Source organism: Xiphias gladius, chromosome 1 (genome assembly GCF_016859285.1).
Source record: "Xiphias gladius isolate SHS-SW01 ecotype Sanya breed wild chromosome 1, ASM1685928v1, whole genome shotgun sequence".
NCBI lineage: Eukaryota > Metazoa > Chordata > Actinopteri > Istiophoriformes > Xiphiidae > Xiphias > Xiphias gladius.
The window spans coordinates 35167546-35187808 of NC_053400.1; the positions used below are offsets into that span (position 1 = coordinate 35167546).

Genomic DNA, 20263 nt, shown 5'->3' on the forward strand with positions numbered 1-20263 from the left:
CATGTTCATAACGCAGGCACGCTCACTCACTCCTTCACTTGCTCGCTCCCTCACTCACTCGCTCCCTCACTCCTTCACTCGCTCGCTCGCTCCCTCACTCACTCGCTCAGTCTCAGAGGTCAGCTGACTCTCATGAGACCCCTGGCAGCCTGGTGACAGTGCATCCTCTGTCTGACCACAGCAGCAGAGGATTATGGGAGCTCATTTCACATTCGTGCAGACCAGCAGCTGAACTGGGAGAAAACCAGCAGAGACTGGAGAAATGGGACAAACAAGGATCGGTTTCCACGTGATTTCGCTGAGGCGAAGCAGGTGGAAACCGTTGCTCATGGCATCGCACAGATCACTGCGTCCACCGTTAATACAGTCTGTCCTCTGCATCACTGCATGTCCGACAGCTCAGAAACCAGAAAGCACAGGTAGCAGAGGAAACACACGTAGCACGGGTGAGGTCTGCGGGACAGGTTGTTGAGCTGTTTATCTGGCAGAACTTCCAGGGTCTGTTCCAGAATTAAGAAAACCTCATTCAGAATCCCGCTGACATTTGTAACTACAACAAAAACTAAAAATCCAGATGGACGTCTTTACTGAGATAAGACATAAATGCAAAGATCGATCTCAGGATTTTACTCATCGATGCTACATCGTTCAAATAAAAACAGCGATTAATGGGAAATCGATTATTTGACACAGACCTATTAATGTAGCCGACGATCAATTTAAGAAACCGCAAAGCACAAAGGTTTCAACTTCTAATAGTAAGTGTTATAATGCAGCTGATGTTTCTTAATGAGGAGAGCAAACCTCTTGGACACACTTCATTTCTCAGAACGACTGAGTCGAGACTGTGCTGAGCTAAAGAACCTGGTGGAGCGGAGCCTAGACAGGACGTGACGACGGAGATTAGTTAGACGCCTCCTGTTCATGTAAATGTGAAAGAAAGCGTATCGGCTCCACATCCTCCATTGTTGTCTGTCCCACAACTTACTTCACTAACCAAAGACCCAGCACACTACTGGTCCCGCTTTTGCCTTTTAACTGGTTCACATCTACAATGTATAAAACAGATAGGAAGACAGTAACAAGCGGATAATGACAGTAATATCAAATAATAAACTAGCTGTGGGAACTTTACTCGAATGTACAGAAATTGCAGTGGAAACACGTGGCGTAACAAGCAGCGTGTACAGCATGACAGAACTAGAACGTCTGCTGTAAGTACACGCTCTGTACTTTTCTTTTCTTCTGCTCATTTCCCCTCCGCTTCTCCTCACGCAGTTTTACCACCACACACACACACTGACTCGGCAAACACGAAGTTTAATTTCAGCTTCTGTATCATAAAACCTGAAATTTTGTCATCTCTACTCTCGGTTCAGTTTCACTTCAAACCTGAATCTAACACTGAGCCAGAGTCAGGCTGAGCTGCACAAAACAACGTACCATACACACACCGCACGTCTGTCTTTCTATACACGTGAGGACCCTCGCGACTTGATGTATTCCTCAGCCCCTCACCCTGACCTAACGCTGATCCTAACCTGATCCATAAAACCAGGTCTGAACCTTCAAACAGTCCTTTGAAGCAGAGTGGACCAGCCAAACTGTCCTCACTACGATGGTTTAAAACTGACACTGGTCCTCGCAGAGATAGTAACCCCACACACACACACACACACACAGACACACAGGGCAGCACTGTATCACTGGCGACAGAAGAAGACAGATCCCACTTCCTGTTTCCACCAGAACGACAGAAGAGCGACACGCTGCTCGCTGTGACGCACCGGAAACACTGAGTTTGTGTCTACCTGTACGTCTATTTCTATGAGGACCAGTGTCAGTTTTAAAACATCGACGGTTTGGACAACCCTCACTGGAGCTGCAACAATTAGTCGATTAATCAATTAGTCAGTCATTAGAAGATTAATCAGCAATTGTTTCTGTCATTTTGTTTAGCAAAAATGCCAAAAATGTGACGGCTCCAGTGTCTGAAACACGTGGATGTGATGTTTTTCTGTTTTGTCAAATAAAATGCGACATCTGAAGACATCACCTTGGACCGTGGGAAAATTTAACGGGCAGTTTTCACTGTTTCTTACATCTCGGAGGCCGAACAATCAATCGATTAATGAACAAAATAAGCGACGCGTGAAGAGATGAGGGAAAAACTTACTCGTAGCTCTAGTTCTCACCCCAGACTTGGTTAGAGTCAGGTTATACTAGAAAAACAACTAGTTGACACCACGTGTCTGAAATCCAAAGTGTTTCTATCTGTTGTGAACGTCCACACTGGAAAGGTGGAGGCAACAGCCGGTCGCCAGGGACATGGCGGAGACACTGCAACTAATGACTGCTTTCTGTCTCGACTAATCCGCCCTTTCTTTTGGATTGAATCGCCTTGTCTAGTAACGAATGCCCATCGTCCCCCGAGACAAGGTGAAGTCTTCAAATGTGTCGTGTGACCAACAGCTGGAGACCCAAAGCCTTTCGGCTGACAGTGAGATGAAACTGAGAGGATCAGCAGACCGTCAGGTCGGAGAGGCTGGGACCAGTGTGGTGGTTTCACCCGGCGCCCGACTCACTCCAGGGATTCGCTGCGCCTCTTTCTTACAGTGGCTGAATGGTCCACATCTGGGCGGCACAGGCTGAGCTATCCTGACATTTGGACCCTGGGAGGGGTCAAACTCCAAAAACACTGGGTCCTACATTTCCCATGATGCAGCCCCGTAGCATCTTTCGTTAGACCTTCCCTATCTGTTAATGTCCGTGTCTTTCCAGCTCCGAGCCAGACCCACAGAAGACAGCAGCTGTAGCCAGCGGCCGATGATTAGTGACATTATCGATCAACGTGACGACTGCCGACCGGTTGATCGGTTGATCGGTTTTTCTCCGCGCAGCGTCGGAGAACATGTCAAGATGAGGACCAGGACCCAGACCACTGTTTAGAGGTGCAGGACGTCTCCTGACAGACGCAGCAGCGGACATCTTTAGACTGTCCCAGGTCCTCCCGTGAATCGGCGGACTTTAAGGCTTTTCACGACCCTTCGAGGATCCGCAGACAGCCCACGAGAGACTGATAATCGATCAGCCACTGATCAGCTGAGCCGATGTCGGTCCCATACTGATCAGTGGGGTCAAAGGTCACAGATTCTGCGTTAAAGCTGAAACATCTTTAACTCGTCTTTAACCCCCCCCCCACCCCCGCGCCCGCCCGCCGCCCGCCGCCGCCTCCGCCTCCGCCTCCTCTCACCCCTGAACGCCAACACTTTCCCGGACAGCAGCCGTTAGCTCCGTGGCTACCCCTCCCTCGGTTAACGGCTCCCCCCACCCGGTTTCTCCGCGGGGAGCGGACTCACCGATGGTGGAGATGAAGGTGGTGTTGAAGGCGTCCTCGCTGAACCGGAACAGGAGGCAGGTTTTTCCGACGCCGCTGTCACCGATCAGCAGCAGTTTGAACAGATAGTCGTACGTCTTCGCCATTTTCCTGCCGTTTATCCCGCTGCTCCCGGTAGTTTAACGGAACCTCCGGCCTCCTCACGCTCTCCGCGACCCGCCGACGCTCTGCTGGGCTCACTGGCTTTACTGGGAGCACTGGTTCCGTACTGGTTTCTAGTGAAACGGGACCAACAGGAGCAGGAAACGGTTCAGCTTCAAGCTAACCGGAATACACCGCGAGACACATCCGGGGCGGGCTTTTCACAATAAAACACTTACAAACAACCCACAGTATTTTCATTTTCTGCTCTCACCTTCGTCACTGTGTGTCTGTATTATTCAAAATTATTCAAGCTTCATCATTCATCACCTCTAATGATAAAAACGTAAAACACTTCCTGTGAAAATAACAGGAAGCAGTTCATTCTGGACTTTTATCCTCCTCCCTGGTTCTGTTCGTGAATGGTCGGCCGTTGATTATTTCAGCTGTCTGTTGGCTTCTGTTTGGGTTTACAATCATTCAGATGTGTCTGTTAATTGCGACTTAGCTTTTCATTCATTATTTGACGTCCAGCTTTTGGTCATTTACTGTGAATATTTATCACTTAAATATTTCCTCATGTTCTCTTACTTCTTAATCTACGGTGGTCATTTGTTATTTTTAGAAGGTTTTTATTATTAGATGTGATGATTTATTGCTGTAATTTGTAACTGTATCTTTGATACTTTCATTTTATCCTGTTATATGTTCCAACATATCTAGAAGATGAACTGAAGATTCCGTGATTTTGATAATAATGCATGTTTAACATTAATGTAACACTTATGTCTATGCAACAACACAGAACACAGAAGAAGAAGCACCTAGCACGCAGCGTGAAGCCCTGCTGGACAAGTTTAGCCTGGTTCAGGCCGAAATGCTCAGGGAAGTGGTAACGACACTGAAAACCTCCACACGCACCTTTGAGCCAATCCCAACCTCCTTTTTTAAAGATGGTTTTAATTCAGTGTCTGAGGAGGTCCTTACAATTTTTATACATCAACCTGCAATGAGATGTGGTCCCCACACATTTTAGAACGGCACTTGTGAAGCCTCTTTTTTTACCGAGTAGCCTTGACTCCTCAATACCCGGCAACTACCAACCAAACTCCAATCTAACATTTTTAAGTGGAATTTCAGAAAAACTAGTGTACATTCGATTATTCACTTTTATTAACTCAAATATAAGTTGGAAATGTTTCAGTCTGGTTTTTAGGGCCAATCATAGTACTGATACAGTCGGAGTAAAAGTGGTCAGTGAACCTTCAGTGTTGGTGTTACTCCATCTGAGCGCAATGCTCTTCCATGTGGTCTACCCAAAGGTGCTATGAATCAACTACAGCTGATCCAGAACTCTGAGGCCCGAGGGCTGATCAGGACCAGGAGAGAACACATTGCACCTGTTTTAGAGTCGTTACACTGGTGCCTGTGAGTTTTCGTATTGATTTTGAATTCTTTTACTTGGTGGTTTTGCACCTGCATATATGTCTGACATGCTTACAGCGAATGAACCAGTACGGCCCCTAAGGTCCAGGAGTCTGTAGGTGGTTCCAAAGGGCAGGACTCAAACCTTTGGTGAGGCAGCTTTCAGCTTTTATGCTCCGAGCTGCTGGAATAGCCTGAGGACCTGAGAGCAGCTGGAGATGTTGAAATCTTCAGCCTGGCCTTTGATTACGTATGGTTTATAGACAGTACTTACTTTACTTTATTCAGTTATGTTATTGTATCTTTGTTGTTAAATTTCTTATTTTATTATCTTATCTTATTTTAATTTTTCTGAAACCGTTTTATTGATTTTTAAAATAATGATGATTGATATCTATTTTAATATTGTTATTATTATTATTATTATTATAGCTCTTGAAATTTATTCTTCTGTATTTCAATGTCAGCATTTGATTAGTTTTGTCATTTGTCGGCTTATCGCTCAACTGTGAAGCACTTTGACCTGCTCTAACCTTTATGAACAGTGCTATACAAAGAAAGTCTGATTGACTGATTGATTGATTGATTGATTGATTGATTGATGCAGTTTGTGCTATGTTGTGTTAAACCGACAGGTGTTTCTGTTATTTTGTCAGTGAGGACAGGCTGTATTGGGCAAAACAGACCTCCAGACTTCCAGTGTCTGATGACTGACGACGAGATGATGATGAAAGGCGAGAAATTCACCTCGTTCGACTATATCGCGAGCTTTTATGTTGACGGTTAGTCTGCCTGTGTTTCCGGTCTGTCTCCTGGCAGCTTGGCGCGCCCAGGAGGAAGGGGGCGTGGTCCTGTGACGTAGACCTCTGGGTGTGTGCGTGTGTGTGCGTGTGGGAGGGGGTTCTCCGGCGGTGGGCTCCCAGTTTGGGAGCACCAGTCCTGTACTGGTCCTGTGGATGTAACTCGTTCTGAAGCACTGCGGTCTCGTAGGACGGGGGGCGGTGCTAAAGAAATCTAGGGAACGCACCTCAGCCGCCTCCCGCGCCTCCTCTACACTGGTCCCCGGCCGAACAGTCACGTTTTCACATGCAGGAACGGGTTCTGGTGTGCAGTGAGTTTACAGTGTCTCAGATACAGGTCCTGCTGATGTGGGCGTCCTCGTCCCCTCGACGTCTAGACCTGCCCTCAGTCGGTCCCCCTTATCAAGACCAGCTGTTGGCCTGATGTGGGCCTTTTGTCTTAATTCACCACTGACCCGTTTTAACCCTGTAAAAGAAGCCTCTCACCTGAGTCCCAGCCCCGCTCCTCTGGACGCTGGAGGGACACTAATACACACACTTGTACTTCTATGTTTGTGAGGACGCTCATTGACATGCTTTCCCCAGACCCTCACCCTAACCTAAACCCGAGTCTCACATGAACCCTCAAACAGCCCTCACAGAGACAGAGGTACACCCACACTCAGAACTGTGCTCGAGGTTTAGACACTTCAGATGTTCAAGTCCTTCTCAACCATCAGGAGGCGTCTGATCGTCCCAGATTCATCCTGCAGCAGGACAACGAGTCCGAAGACACAACCAGAGTCATAAGGAACTGTCTTCAGAGACCAGAAGAACAAGGAGTCCAGCAGCAGAGGTTCTGGACCCCACAGAGCCCCGATCTCAGCATCATGGAGTCAGTCTGGGACCAAATGAAGAGACGGAAGACACTGAGACAGACTGAATCCACAGAGGAACCGTGGCAGGTTCTCCAAGATGCTGAAACAAACCACCTGCCAAGAACCTGAAAAACTGAGCAGGTGTAGCGAGGAGAACTGGTGCTGGATCAAAGGCAAAGGGGGGTCATAGGTTTTTTGTCTTTACTGCAGTTTGGATGAAGTTCACTGAGAAATAAAAACTGTTCACGGCTTTACTTTAGAGAGAATCCTGACTTTCCTTCTGGCAGATGTTGTATTCGCATCTTAACACAGATCTCGGTGCTTTACCGTCTTATTTTTTAACTGATGTTGAACTTGAGCTTTTGTACATTAACTCTTAATAACAATATCCATTCAATTGTTTTCTTTTAGCCAGAAAAAGATCTTTATCGGCTATTTGTTGAGCCCCGAGCAGTGTCTGCAGGTAATCCTTTCAGGCTGCATGCAGTCAACAGCCCTCACCATTAAAACTAGCCTGAAAGGTAAAACGCGGGGTGAAAAAGTTTGAGGACACTCAGACCTTCTCCAGGTGACACAGGTGAAGGATGTAATGATCTTGCAGGATGACGTGTACGATGTCTGGAAATGTGGACCAAGTGGTTTGTTTTTATCTTCCAACATGACACCTGATGGATTTATTTTCACTGTTAAAGAAACTGCAGATTCATCAGATAAAACGGTTTCATCTTTCCAAAAGCCCTTTTTAATGGATGACGACTACAGCACTTGATAAGAAAGCCAGAGAAGTTAACAGAAATGTATTAGCGACAGTAGAGAGACAGGGTCCCCCTTTCCATAAACCTTCTCAGATTTCTGGATCTGTGAAACTAAAGACAGCAGCATGAGACAGTAACAGGAAGTAGAAACAATAAATAAGTTGTGGTTACACTGGATCACCGTTAAAAAGTAGCAACCATCCAAACTGTCCACAGGCAAAGAGCTGATGGTACTATGATGATGATGATGATGATAACATTCTCAATAATAAACACTCCTGAAATGATTCCGTGCCACTTTGGTCGTGTCAAAGTTGTGCGTATGTTTTCCGTGAATGTTTCATCATGTGACGTACACAGGCAGCTCCTCATCTCATTACAGCAAAGACGCTTCAAACACAGGTAACACAGGTAAATACAGGTGAGAGAAAATCATCGAAACCGCAGCTCGGAGTCTCCCAGCAGACTGTCTCCCTGCGGCTCCAGAGAGACACAACCAGCCAGGCGGGGGTCTGTGGTGGAAGTGGTTCAGGTGGACGGAGACTCGGGCTCCCACTGCAGCTCCGTCACTGCAGCTTCAGGCCAGATCTTGGATGCGACGGCAGATTTCAGCTGTGAACTCCGAACACTTGGAGTTTCCTCCCAGGTCCTTTGTCAGCACCTGTGAGACAGACACGCTTCGTCAGTCGGGTTTCGTGGTAGGTAGGTAGTAGGTAACTGGACACTGTCCGTCGTCATAAAGATACACCGATGTACAGAATGAATAGCCGACCTCTGGGCAGCCATAAGCCATAGAGAGAAGGGCTGTAATACAAAATAAAACAATATGCACAGTGCAAAGCAGCTACGATGCGTCAGTAAGTACAGGAGGAACCTATTAAACACTACAGACAGAAGACTCGCCGGTCATGTTACATACAGTGTGGACAGTAGGCAGTAATATGCTCAGTGTCAGAGAAGCTACATGAACAGTCAAATCAGTTAAACGCAGGTAACGTCATCAGTGGTGCTTCAAAAACACGGACAGGTGACTGACGCTTCCGCTTCAGCTGAGGGTTTTTCTCTGAACCAGCTGACAGTGTGACTGGGGTTTCACATCTGTGCTCTATCGTGACCTTAGTCTGATCCAGAGATCGAAAGAACTACTCATCTGAACAGATTCCTTCTGAAGCAGCACAAACACGTGATTTAAGAGAATTTGTGACATTCACCAATTTTCTCCTGTTTCCAATTTGTTCTGTTTGGTACAAATGAAATTCATGAGTGGTCCCGATCTGTTGTACGTGCCACGTAGAGATAATCTGACTCTCTCCTCAGGGGAAAACACACTTGTAAATGCCTGATTATTTTCCAACAGCTGTTTTTGAGAAAAAGACTTTTTGAGGACAGGAGACTCCTGTTGGGAAAGTTTCCCTGAGGTCCCGTTAATCCAAAGAGACAACAGTCCTCATCACTGAAGACTTTTCTCTCAAGGAGTGAAACATGAAACACAGTAACACATAAAACCCAGGTCAGTGTATCTCGTCTCTCAGTCACAGACTCGCTTTCTCCTGTCAAAAACGTTTCCGCTGAAAGTATCTTTCAGTGTTTCTGAGCTCATCGTCGACAGATTTTCTCCCTGGTTCGTTTCTGTGAACTCGTTTTCAAGTCGTCACGGATTAATTTCAAACAGAAACTCCTGCAGGTTAAACTGGACTAACCGCTGACTCTGACAGACTCACTATAAACTATAACCAGACTGAAAAGACTCTGTTCAAAGACATTATCTGATATCGTCAACTTGTAATTTCTCGTCCTTGAATATAAGGAGACCCCCACTCTTTCAAACCTCATTTCCAGAAAAAACATCCTCCTTTATTCGGGCCACTGAAGTAACAGAAACCCACTAGAAGAAACAGAATAAAAGTCCAACAAATCCTGGGTGGCCGGCAGGTGCCTCTGTCCAGGTGAACTTCCTCTGTTCTAGCACTGACGGCGTTCTCTCCTTTGTCTCAGTGACTGTCGCCTTGACCGACTCCCACTTTACTCACGGTACGCTTCGCTTTACAAATGTGCGCCGTCTTGAGAGACGCGAAGCGAGAGCTGGAGAGTCGGAGACGGGAGTTTCATGTGTTACCTGCTCCGTCAGAGTACAGCCTGCTGCAGTCAAAGGAAAACATACCCTTGAATGAATTATTCTAACTTAGCGTCCAGTTATCGACAGACAGCGTGTTGCCCAACAAACCTTCTTGTCTCTGATGGTGTCGAAACAGGCCGTCTGGATCCTGTTGCCGTGGTCGTGGAGACCCATGTGACGCAGCATCATGACGGCGCTGAGCAGCAGAGCGGTGGGGTTCGCCATGTCCATGCCGGCGATGTCGGGGGCGGTGCCGTGGACCTGCGGGGCCGACACACAGAACCACACTCTCAGATTCTAGTTTTCAACGTCGTCTGTTCAGGTTCAGTCACAGCTTTGACTTTCTCTGCACAAAGTTGAGCTGAAAACATCAGAGTTTCTCCAGATCCGAACCCTGACTGAGGCCGTTTGTAAATCCACCTGAACTCCAGATCTGCAGATGGAAGCAGGTCCCTCACTTCATTCAACGTATCAACGTTCTGATGTTTTCCTTTTTTCTGTTTGTGGTTCATCTCATTTGTTCTAGTTCCATCTACTGTATGTGTCCAGATTTGTTCTGTCACCTGATCGTCAAAATTCACTCCACCGAAAACGAGTGGTTCCATTTTGATAAGTGATTGTCTTGTATCAATCACGTCGAACCCTCCTACATCTCCATCTTTATAGACTCGTGTTGTTTGTCCAAACTCAACTCACAACCTGATCTTAGACTGTGGTGCAGATGGAGTTTTAAAGATCACGTTCACTGACTAAGACAGTGTTCGTTACACTCAACAACCTGACCTTCTGTTGTCTCTTTTGTCTTTTCATAAACTGTCACTAATAAGTAAACACACCGACTGATTATTGAAGTATTAAGTTGCATAAACACAGATCTGAAAAGAGCTTTAAATTTTAATAAAAGGGAAACAAACCGATTCAAATATGGCCACTCCGTTTGCACCGATGTTCCCGCTGGGAGTGACCCCGAGTCCTCCGATCAGACCGGCACATAGATCGCTGTAACACAAACCATCACCTCCACATTATATTCATCGGTCACGCTGTAGCTGCAAAGCTGGGAAATACAGTGGGCTCCAAAAGTCTGAGACCACTATCAAGATTCTTCTATTTTGCACTTGTTATGAATAGAATACAAATTTTTCATTACAAATGATGACATCAGCTTTAAGTGAGAAGTTGAATATTTGAAAAATTACATTTCAGAATATCTTAGTATTTGGTATGTCCCCCTTTTTCTCTAAAGACAGCATGCATGGACTCCACAAGTTCGGGAAAGTCTGATGAGGCGTGTTCTCCCGGTGAGACCTGACAATGCTCCGAAGAGCTCCTCGTGGTCACGGAACGCTTGGCTTCCATCAGTGTTCGATGGAACGCGTGCGGCTCAAGGAAATCTGTGAACTTGGTCAATGACCCCAAATCTGATCAAATCTGATCGCTGACCTAGAAACTGCAGAATCCTAAATTAGAGATTTTCAGTGTGCTCTCAGACTTTTGGACCCCACTGTATGTTTTACACACACACACACACACACACACACACACACACACACACACACACACACACACACACACACACACACACACACACACACACACACACACACACACACACACACACACACACACACACACACACACACACACACACACAAACTGACCTCAGAATATCTCCGTAAAGGTTGGGCATGACCAGGACATCAAACTGGGTCGGATCCTGAACCATCTGAAAGACCGGAACATCAGGAAATACATTTCAGTACTTACATTTAAAAAACATCAGCAGCACAGACAGAAATGTTCGACTGTCAGTAGACATGACATTCTGGACATTACTACATGTAATTGTCACTTTCAAACATGGACCACAGGTCCTCACTCTGGTTGGTGACATTATTTCTGTAGAGACATTAAGTCCTCGTTTGGTCAGAATGTGTCAGGTCATTACTCAGTAAACGTACATTGAGGCACACAGTGTCCAGGTACATCTCAGTGAACTTGATGTCTTTGTAGTTCTCAGCAACCTCACGACATTTTCTCAGAAACAAACCATCTGACATCCGCCTGGACAGAGAGACAGAGACGGTTAAAAAGAGAGACAGGCAGAGACAGACAGAGAGTCGCTGATACAGCAGGGGGCGCTGTGGCATTTTACTAAGAACAGGAGTTCCAACCAGACACCACTGTATTAGAAGACAACAACTGATCCTTCTACATGAAAACAGAAGCACTTCAGACCTGAAGAGATAATGGATCCTGACACTCGGTGAGCTCTGCTGCCGAGCCACGCTCCCGATCAATGAGCACATTTTTACAGCGTCTGTGCTCGTACTGCAGAATATCCTACGTTTAAACACACGCTGTGGAAAGGTCCAACGATTCCAGCACATCGGAGGGAAGCGAAAGAAGTGTCACCGTGACTGGACACCATTTCAAACCTCTTGCAAAAAATACCGCAATGTAAAACCGGTTCATTGTAAGATATGGAAACAAACACTAATCTTCCAGGCTGGGTTCCTAAAGATGCTCCTTCAGTGGGAGGAGGGTATACAGAGGTGTTTGAACCTTTACAGCCATCACTGACTGGAAAATGACTTTATTTTGATCTTTAATATACAGAAGTCCTGTCTGCTTAGCTTTGTTTTCTGGCTGTGTGTAGTGGTGTCATACTTGACTTACTTTTATAGGATGACTTTAATTTCATTGAAATGATGTAACTGTTAATACTCAGAACTTCATTTAAAAAACTGTTCAATTAGAAAACATAAAGCAGCACCAGTTTTTAAAATACCTCTTAGGTGCTAAAATATCCAAATATTATATTGAAGATATTAGAAATGATGTCGTCATGCTTTTTGGCCATCTATATTGAATTGCAATATTCAGTCATTAGTCAATACTGTGACTTCAGACTGCAGTTGGACTGTACCGAGATCCAGAGTCAGCTTCGTCTCCAGGGCCGGATCGTTTCATTGCTCAGCTGAAAGATGTTTCACGCCTGACAGGCGGCTGAGTGTAACTGAAACTCTGCTGTGAAACTCACATGATGTTGGCTTTGTGGACGGCCGTCACACTGGCCCTTTGGTTGTTTCTGGCGTATTCAAAGGCGTACTCAGCGATGCGTCTGCTGGCGTTCTCGGTGATCAGTTTGATGCTCTGAACCACTCCGTCCACGATCTACAACAGGTGACAGGAGAGCTTCAGAGCAGAAAGGTGACAAGAAAACAACTCAGATCACAGACTGGGATCGGGGTTCCCACTCCCAACACATTTCCAGGACTCTTCCACACATTAGAGGCTCGGTCATGGACGCTGTGGACCCGATGGGGCAGTCTACGAGGAGATTTTACTGAACCTCAAGTCTTCAAAACTGTTTTCGCGGTTCAACAGCAGATTTCAATTTCAGGAGTTAAACACACTAAACCTGGACACTGACTGATGATTTGGGCATTTTCTCGTGTCTATGGCGGAAGTTACATCCAATTAAAGAACAATTTAGGCTGCAGTAAAATGAGTAAAGCAGCTTAGACCTTTGTTTTGCAGCTGAACAGCTCTGCATTTAGAGAATATTACATGCCGGTTTCCCATGATACTCTGTATAGTGTCCTATAGGTTTTTCTAGAATATCCACAGAGAGGATGTCAGTGTGAATCTGTTGAAGGATTTAGAAAGAAATTGCTGAATTTTGAAATTTTCAACCAACTCTGCACTTTACAGGTGTGGTTCACCTGTACAATGTCACTACGACAGACACAAACGTCTTATATCATATTTTCTAACTGAAACTGACGGCTTCATTTATAAGTTCTGTGGCTCAGAGGGTCACTCACTCAGAAAGCCTTCAGAGTTTTAATGGAGCACAGTTCGGTGATTTTGACAGCAGTCGCTCCAGGAGCAAACATCTGGATCTAGAGCTGAATACGACACCTGTTATTATAATCAAAAATCTGTGGACTGGTCCTGATTTCCTGCGATGGGAGCAAATGAACCAAGGTATCCATGATAAAAAGTAGCCTGTAGCTTCGGTTAATCATATGAGAGCACTGCCCCCTTTCAGAGTCAGGCTGCAGACTCCTCTCAGCGTCAGCCATTTACTGCCATGTTACTGTCGGAGTTTTTAAACCTTCTAAATGTAGATTTAGCATCTAGAACTGATTACTGCATATTTCTTCACTGAGGTCCGGGGATGTGTGTTGAGAACATCAGACCTTAGTATAATTCTCAGCGGATTGTAGATGTATGTTCGTACACAAATCTAATACTTTTTGCTTTCTAAGAATTGGCGCCATTATTTAAAGTTACTGCCAGAGACATAAAGTTACTGAAGGGAATGGCAACTGGTCAAACAGATAAATCAGCTTCTGGAAAACAGCCATTATCAGCTGCTGGAGGAATCTGTTTTCATCAGGAGGATATAATCTCAACAGTCATTAGTTCACTCGTCAATTCGTCCCTCATCACATTACTTCATTTTTGTTTTAAAATGAAACTTTGTGTAGTTTTTCTTATTTGTGAAAAAAAAGCTGTGAACAAATCTTTTTTTGACAGTTTTATCTTTTCCACAGCCACAATGAGAAAAGAAGCATCTAAATGTTCCGTATCACAGCTCTCAATTTGGTTTTATTTGGGTGAACTAACCCTTTAACGGGTGCCTGCCATTACGTGTTTGTGTTTGTGTTTAAACGTGTCCGACCTCTCTCCATACAGCACACGTCCTGCGTCCGGTCCACTCACCACGTGTTCGATGCCGCTGTACTCGCCCTCGGTGTTCTCTCGGATGGTGACCAGGTCGACGTCAGTGTACGGAGTCTTATAGCCCTCAATGGAGACACAGGGGCGCACGTTGGCGTAGAGGTCAAAGGTCTTCCTGAGCAGCAGGTTCATGGAGGGGTGACCTGCAGCGATAGGTGTCTTCAGGGGTCCTGCAGGAGACAGAGTTTCTACTGATGAGGGCTGAACTGACAGAAAACCATCATGGGAGCTAACGAACGCCATCGTGGTGCGACACTGTGCAGCTGGTTTGTTACTTGGTCGTCTTTGGCTTTTACGTCCTTTTTAAAAAAAGCTTATGCCTTTTCTTTCGCTTTTGATTGATTTTAACCTGATCTGCCACCCGCCTCGGCCGTGACCACGACTTTTTTATGGTATTTTTATTTAGGTCTACCTGTCAGTGGAGTTATCTGTAAATTGCAAGCATGGCTACACAGCTTCAACAAAACATTCAGCGCTTAGAAACTGAACTAAGAAAAAAGGATAAACTTGGGGTTTTCTACCACTGCAACTGCCCAGGCAAAGCACATTTCAGCTTTGGGTGCATCCGGCCGTGGGATGAACAAAAGCACCTCTCTACAACCCTTTGCTGCCCAGCACCTGGATGTCACGCTGCTGTGGTCCAGCTCTCTAACCTAAAGAGGGAGGCCCTCCGTCCCATGGGCGTCTGGTTCTGTCAGCGACCAGTGGCCTACCCTTGCCCGGGCCTGCCCTTCTCCACGCACACAGGAGGCTTGGGTCTCCGTGAAGAACAAACACCGACGGGGTAAGGACTCTTCCTGCCCACCACCGCACCCAGCTATCCGGTCCACTGCTCCGAGGGGGTTGGGAACACCGGCTTCTCCGCTTCAGCTTGACAACTGGTTTGATGAGTTGGAGAACCCAGGGAGACCAACTTCCATACACCAGGAAAAAGTTGGTGCCGTGTCCACTGATTTCTTGCCCCCACTGGCTCCGATCGGCAGGTGTCCTGGCGCTGGAGTGCTGGGCAGCCCAACAAAGCTCTTCAAGGCTGCCGTGGTGCCTTCCCTGGGCCTCATCCCTCCCGGCGTGGTACCATCACCACTGCTCTGCCTCCCAGGAGGATTGAACAGGTTACACCTGGAATCACCCCCCCCCCCCCCCACGTAGAAACTCCCGCCACGGAATCCCCTGCTCTGACGATGCTGATCACGAATGAGCGTCGGCATCGGGCGCCTTAACCCGGCGTTCGGTTCATCCCGCAGCGCCAGTTCTGCTTACCAAAAGTGGCCCACTAGGCGGCTCGCATTCCACTTGATCATCAGGAATGTCCAGAAAAAGTTTGTGAAAACCCCGTGCTTCCCTGTGAAGGATTTGGCTTCTGGAAAACCCTCCCAAAGCAACAAGGCTTGTGACTGATGTCAGTACGAACGGCATCAGAACTGCTGAAACGTGATTTGAGCCTCCTTTTCAACTTGCTGAAAAGTCCAATTCCTACAATGGGCCGTGGGATTGGCCAGTTCTCAGCTTGCACACACGGCTCCACTCTCACTGCTCCACACAAGGACGTTTACTTAGACAATTTAATCTCTTCTGGGAACATTCCTCGTAATTTAGAAAAGATGGACTACACCCGAGCCACCTGGGGTCACGGATGTTAACGGCAAACATTCTCCACAGCGTCCCGGCTACTCCAGGTGAACAAATCACCATGAAAAACACCTTTGCCACTGTGGACACAGACGTGGTCAATTCCCCTCTGCCCAAGGCTTCTTCAAGCTCGGACTCCCCCTACAGGTCTGGACTGTCTCTGGTGCCTCAGTAGATTTTAGTTGTTCATCAGCCAAGAGTTTTTATTATTTTTTGAATCTCACCATTTTAACCCTGGGGATGTGCACTCTAGAATAAATGTGATTACCAGACCAAGTGAAAACCTGCCTCGTCGGAAAAATAGACCTAATGGCCCTGTCATGAGAAATCTTTTATACACAGACCATTGAAATTATGGTTGAAAACATTGTCCATATGAGATCAAAATTAAATACAGCTGTTTTCAATGTAAGTGAATTATGTAGCTTTTTGTATAAACTACTGTATTGCTGACAATGAGCTAGACTATTTATTTCTCACTTATTTCTGTTGTATCTATGTTGTTAAATTTGATTGTTTTTTCTGTTATTATTAATTATTATTATTATTATTATTAATTATTACTAGCTTTTAAAATCTCTGTCTACACTTGTTCTGTCTTATTACCGGCTTATAACCCATGTGTGAATTACTTTGAACTGCACTGACCTGTATGAAAGGTGCTATACAAATCAAGTTTGACCGAAATGTGTAACACACAGCATCCACACACCTTTCAGTCCGATCTTGCTCCTGTCCATTGATTCCTTAGCATCAGGAGGGATCATCCACCGCCCACCGGGTCCTTTTATCGCCGTCACATTCCTCTCCTCCCATCTGATCGGAGCCTAAAGGACACAATCAAAACCAGCGATTTCTCTCTACGATCCCTGGGAAAACAGAGATGAAACTTCTTCTCCCTTTCTTCCGTTAGACTCTGGTCACACTCACCTTTGCAGCCTCAAAGATCTTCATGACGGCCGTGGAGATCTCTGGTCCGATCCCATCACCAGGGATCAGTGTGACTGTCTGCATCTGGGGACGGACAGACAGACAGTGGCTTCACTGCTGCTCACACTGGAGGACGGTTACATAGACTCACCTTATTTATCTGTGTCACGCACACACAGGTGCACAGCCCACATGGGGTCACTGACCTTGTGTGTGACTGTCTTCACTTTAAGACCTGGGAATGTGACGTGTTGAGCAGACCGACACCTGCTGCTTGTGTCTCCAAAGATGGTCTTTTTAATCTCCTATCTGTGGTGATGTCAGGTCACATGACCTCCTCATAAACGTGGACGTCTGTTTCCAACTTTGATATACTTTGTATATCAGGCTGCATCAACCAATCAGGACCCAGACTTTTTGCCTGTATTTACAACAGCCAGCAACAGCAAGCAGACATTAAGAGACCAGGCTGAAATGGTCAGCAGGGACACCTGAAAACACTGAAATCTCAGAACTACAAATAAAACCTACCACATGAAAAATGCTCCGACTTAAACAAACCAGACCCCAAAAACTCAACATCTAATGATGCTAATTCATTTTCTGCTCACTGACTAATCGATAATTGTTTCAGGACTTCCTGCAACTAACAACTAGTTGATCAATTGATTTTTGTGACGAAGTAGTTCATAGTTTCTTCTGTAAACTGTCACCAGTGAACCCCATCACATGCTCCCAGACTGGGTCTTGTCTCGGACCACCAGCTCAGAAACACAAAGAGATTCAGTTTAGAACGAGAACGGTGGACAGACTGAAACAGTTTTAACCCTCACTTCATTTCAATAATAAACCAGTGTTGCCGGCTGTGTGGCCTGGTTGGCTGTCACCGGCTCTCTGCAGGGAGTGTTATCTGTATGTGTGGTGTTGGTGCTGGCCTGGGGGACCCTGAACTACTCACCCCTCTGGAAAAGGAAGCTGAAGACAGAGCGGGTCTCCTCACCGCCCCCCCCACCACCTGGGACAGCTGGAGGAGACAACATGAAGGTCACTTCCACACACACGCTCGGAGTCACTGAGCGTTTCAGAGTGGAAACTGGTCAAACACAAACGACGTCTCACATCACTGAACTACACCAGGAACTAACATGTGATCCGTTTTCTACAAAACAGAACCTGACAGGAGAGTCCTGATTAACAGCAGACACACCAAGTCTTAAATGAACCATTACGAGGTCACAAAGTTGTGTTTGGTGGAAGTCTGACAGCAGCTTCGAGAACAAACATTTGTCGATGATTGAATTGAGACTACTACAGTTTAATGTCTCGTTTTTGGTTTTTGTTTTCCAACGTGTTTCACTATTCGTTACTACTGGTGGACAACAGTTCCTAATAAAAAGAGCAGTGAGGTCTGTGAAGGACCCAAAGAAACCAGGATCCTATTCCAGGGCAGAAACATCACTGTTGACCTATTCATGTGTAATTTTTCTCTGCTTTGAACAACACTAACAACAAAACATTTTAGTCACGTCTGTGGTTTGGAACGTTGATCTAAACACCTCTGGAGAAAATGTGAAAATGTGTTTCACTGTTTCAGCATCATTTATTTATTCATGAAAGGTTAAATCCCAAACCTACCAAAACATGACTAGGAGAGGGTTTAGCAAAACCTTTTAGGAAAAAAAAAGAACCTTTTCTTGTTTTAAATCTTCATTTGTCATGCTTCAATGTAATATAAAAAACCTTGTTTCTGCCACACGCTATTCATAGTTAGTTTAGTTTCATTTTAATTTGTCCATGTATCGTGCTGGACCGAACTTCCTGGTTTTGTATGTTAGGTTAAGCGCGGTATGTGAATTAGACTGAATCCATTCAAATCAATTAAATCTGTAATTATTAATCTTCTGGTGGGTTTCGTGTTTCCCAGAGGCCACTGGCTCCTGAGCTTTTCACTTGTTTTCTACGTGGATTTTGCCCAGAGTGCACAGAACCCTTAAATTGGTTCATTTTTAAAGGTAGTTTGGTGTCGGTGGCTACATCAGAGACTGCGACCGCAGTAGTTTTACGGTCTCGGTAGAAGGTTTGTTGATGGTGGAAACAAACGTGAATAAAGTCGAGAGTGTCCCGGTGTCTCCGGTGGTTAGCTCGGCTCCCCTCACCGACTGTCATCACGGGGAAGGACACACATGAGCAGCTAGCCTGCTAACTGCTAACGGTAGCGAATAAAACCCACTCAGAGAACCTACACAACGACACGGTGACACTAACACGTCAGCTCACACACAACACGCAGCTCACAACGGTTCAACACTCTGTCAGTGGTTTCAGTCCGGTTAAAGAAAGTCTTTTCCTCACCATTGACCTCCACACGCTGCCGGCCATTCTGCACTCCGGGACAAAGATCCTCTGCGAGGCGAGCGCTCACTCCGAGAGAATCCTCCAACTCAGACAGAGAGACAGATAGATGTCAGTATAATGAGGAGGAGTCAAGAAAAATGTGCCCTGTGACTGTGATATATTATAACATGAGATCATTATCACTGGTGTAGCTGTTGAGGTGGAGCTACTTTAACCTGTCTTTGACTGCACAAATTTGTATTTTCATTACGGATTATTTTTCTTGATTCATTAATTCATTGTTTGGTTTGTAAAAAAAGTGTTTGTTTTGTCCGAAGCTCAAATTAATAACAATAATTTAAAATAATCCAAAGCAGGAGCAGCAAATCTCCACATGTGAGAAGCTGCAACCATGAAAAATTTGGAATTTGTACGTGAAAACTGACTTTAACAGTTATCAGAATAGTTTACAGTTCATTTTCCGTAAATCAACTAATCTTGTCAGCAGTACTTTAATAAATTTTTATCCTCATCTATAGCAAAGCATCAAATTTTATAAAGTATCCATGTGTTTTGAATGTAAAAATCTTAATTTGTTGACCAACCAGTTACTAAAACTTTAAAATAAATGTGATGCAGTAAAAAGTTCCATCTTTCCCTCTGAAATGTTGTGGAGCAGAAATATTAAGTAGCATGAAGAGGAAATATTAAAATACCTCAAATTTGTACTAAAGTACAGTACTTGGGTAAATGGAGTGACTTTCCTGCACTGGTTAAATGGACTCAAATTAATGATAAAATCCTCATTACAAATAATTTTTGACACAATTTATATTTAATTTTTGTGTCTTATATTCACTGTTTGTGTCATTATTGTGTATATAAACTTTATAATTTATTTATTTTTATTTTTTCCTTTTTTTATTAAATTAAAAAAAAAAACATTTTTATTAAAAATCCAATTTATGTGAAATGTATATTTTGATATGCTCGTTAATGTTTGAATGTTGACTTTAAATTAAAGGACATTGTAGTGATTCAACGTTGAGAAAATAGACGATCTTTGGTGCAGAGGAATGGGTGGCGGCACCGGCGGCAGGGTGACGTCAGTGCAGCGTCGATGGTGCGGGTTGCCATGGTTTGAAGATTTTTTTAAAGATCTCAAAGTTTAATGACACCGTGTAACT

At 45.1% G+C, this 20263-nt stretch overlaps 2 protein-coding genes across 3 annotated transcripts in view; both read right to left on the reverse strand.

Annotated features, from left to right (window-relative positions):
- Positions 1-3687, reverse strand: part of LOC120789631 (ras-related protein Rab-8B) — a 17055-nt gene extending 13368 nt beyond the window's left edge. The window contains exon 1 of the mRNA XM_040126457.1: positions 3360-3687. Within this exon, the coding sequence (XP_039982391.1) occupies positions 3360-3483 (124 nt within the window). The 5' untranslated portion in view covers positions 3484-3687. The remainder of the gene's footprint in view (positions 1-3359) is intronic.
- Positions 3688-7279: 3592 nt separating this feature from the next.
- Positions 7280-19214, reverse strand: LOC120794211 (isocitrate dehydrogenase [NAD] subunit alpha, mitochondrial). 2 transcript variants are annotated; one of them, XM_040135040.1, is made up of 11 exons: positions 19095-19214; positions 17701-17766; positions 16743-16826; positions 16525-16639; positions 14166-14353; positions 12475-12608; positions 11393-11495; positions 11093-11157; positions 10346-10430; positions 9540-9692; positions 7280-7976 (listed from the first exon to the last, which is right to left on the reverse strand). In XM_040135040.1, the coding sequence occupies exons 1-11, from the start codon at positions 19119-19121 to the stop codon at positions 7893-7895; spliced, it is 1104 nt and encodes a 367-aa protein (XP_039990974.1). In that variant the 5' UTR covers positions 19122-19214; the 3' UTR covers positions 7280-7892. The 2 variants fall into 2 exon arrangements, with proteins under 2 accessions (XP_039990974.1, XP_039990984.1); XM_040135050.1 differs by having other exon boundaries at positions 17701-17835; positions 19095-19152.
- Between the last annotated feature and the right edge of the window lie 1049 nt (positions 19215-20263).

What these genes read in the sequence shown, in the direction of transcription:
- LOC120794211 (XM_040135040.1), bottom strand. Translation starts at nt 19,121, where the DNA reads ATGGCCGGCAGCGTGTGGAGGTCAATG. An exon ending in GCAGCGTGTGGAGGTCAATG is followed by an intron (nt 17,767 to 19,094) that starts GTGAGGAAAAGA and finishes TGTCTCCTCCAG; the next exon opens with CTGTCCCAGGTGGTGGGGGG. An exon ending in AGATCTTTGAGGCTGCAAAG is followed by an intron (nt 16,640 to 16,742) that starts GTGAGTGTGACC and finishes TGTGTCCTTTAG; the next exon opens with GCTCCGATCAGATGGGAGGA.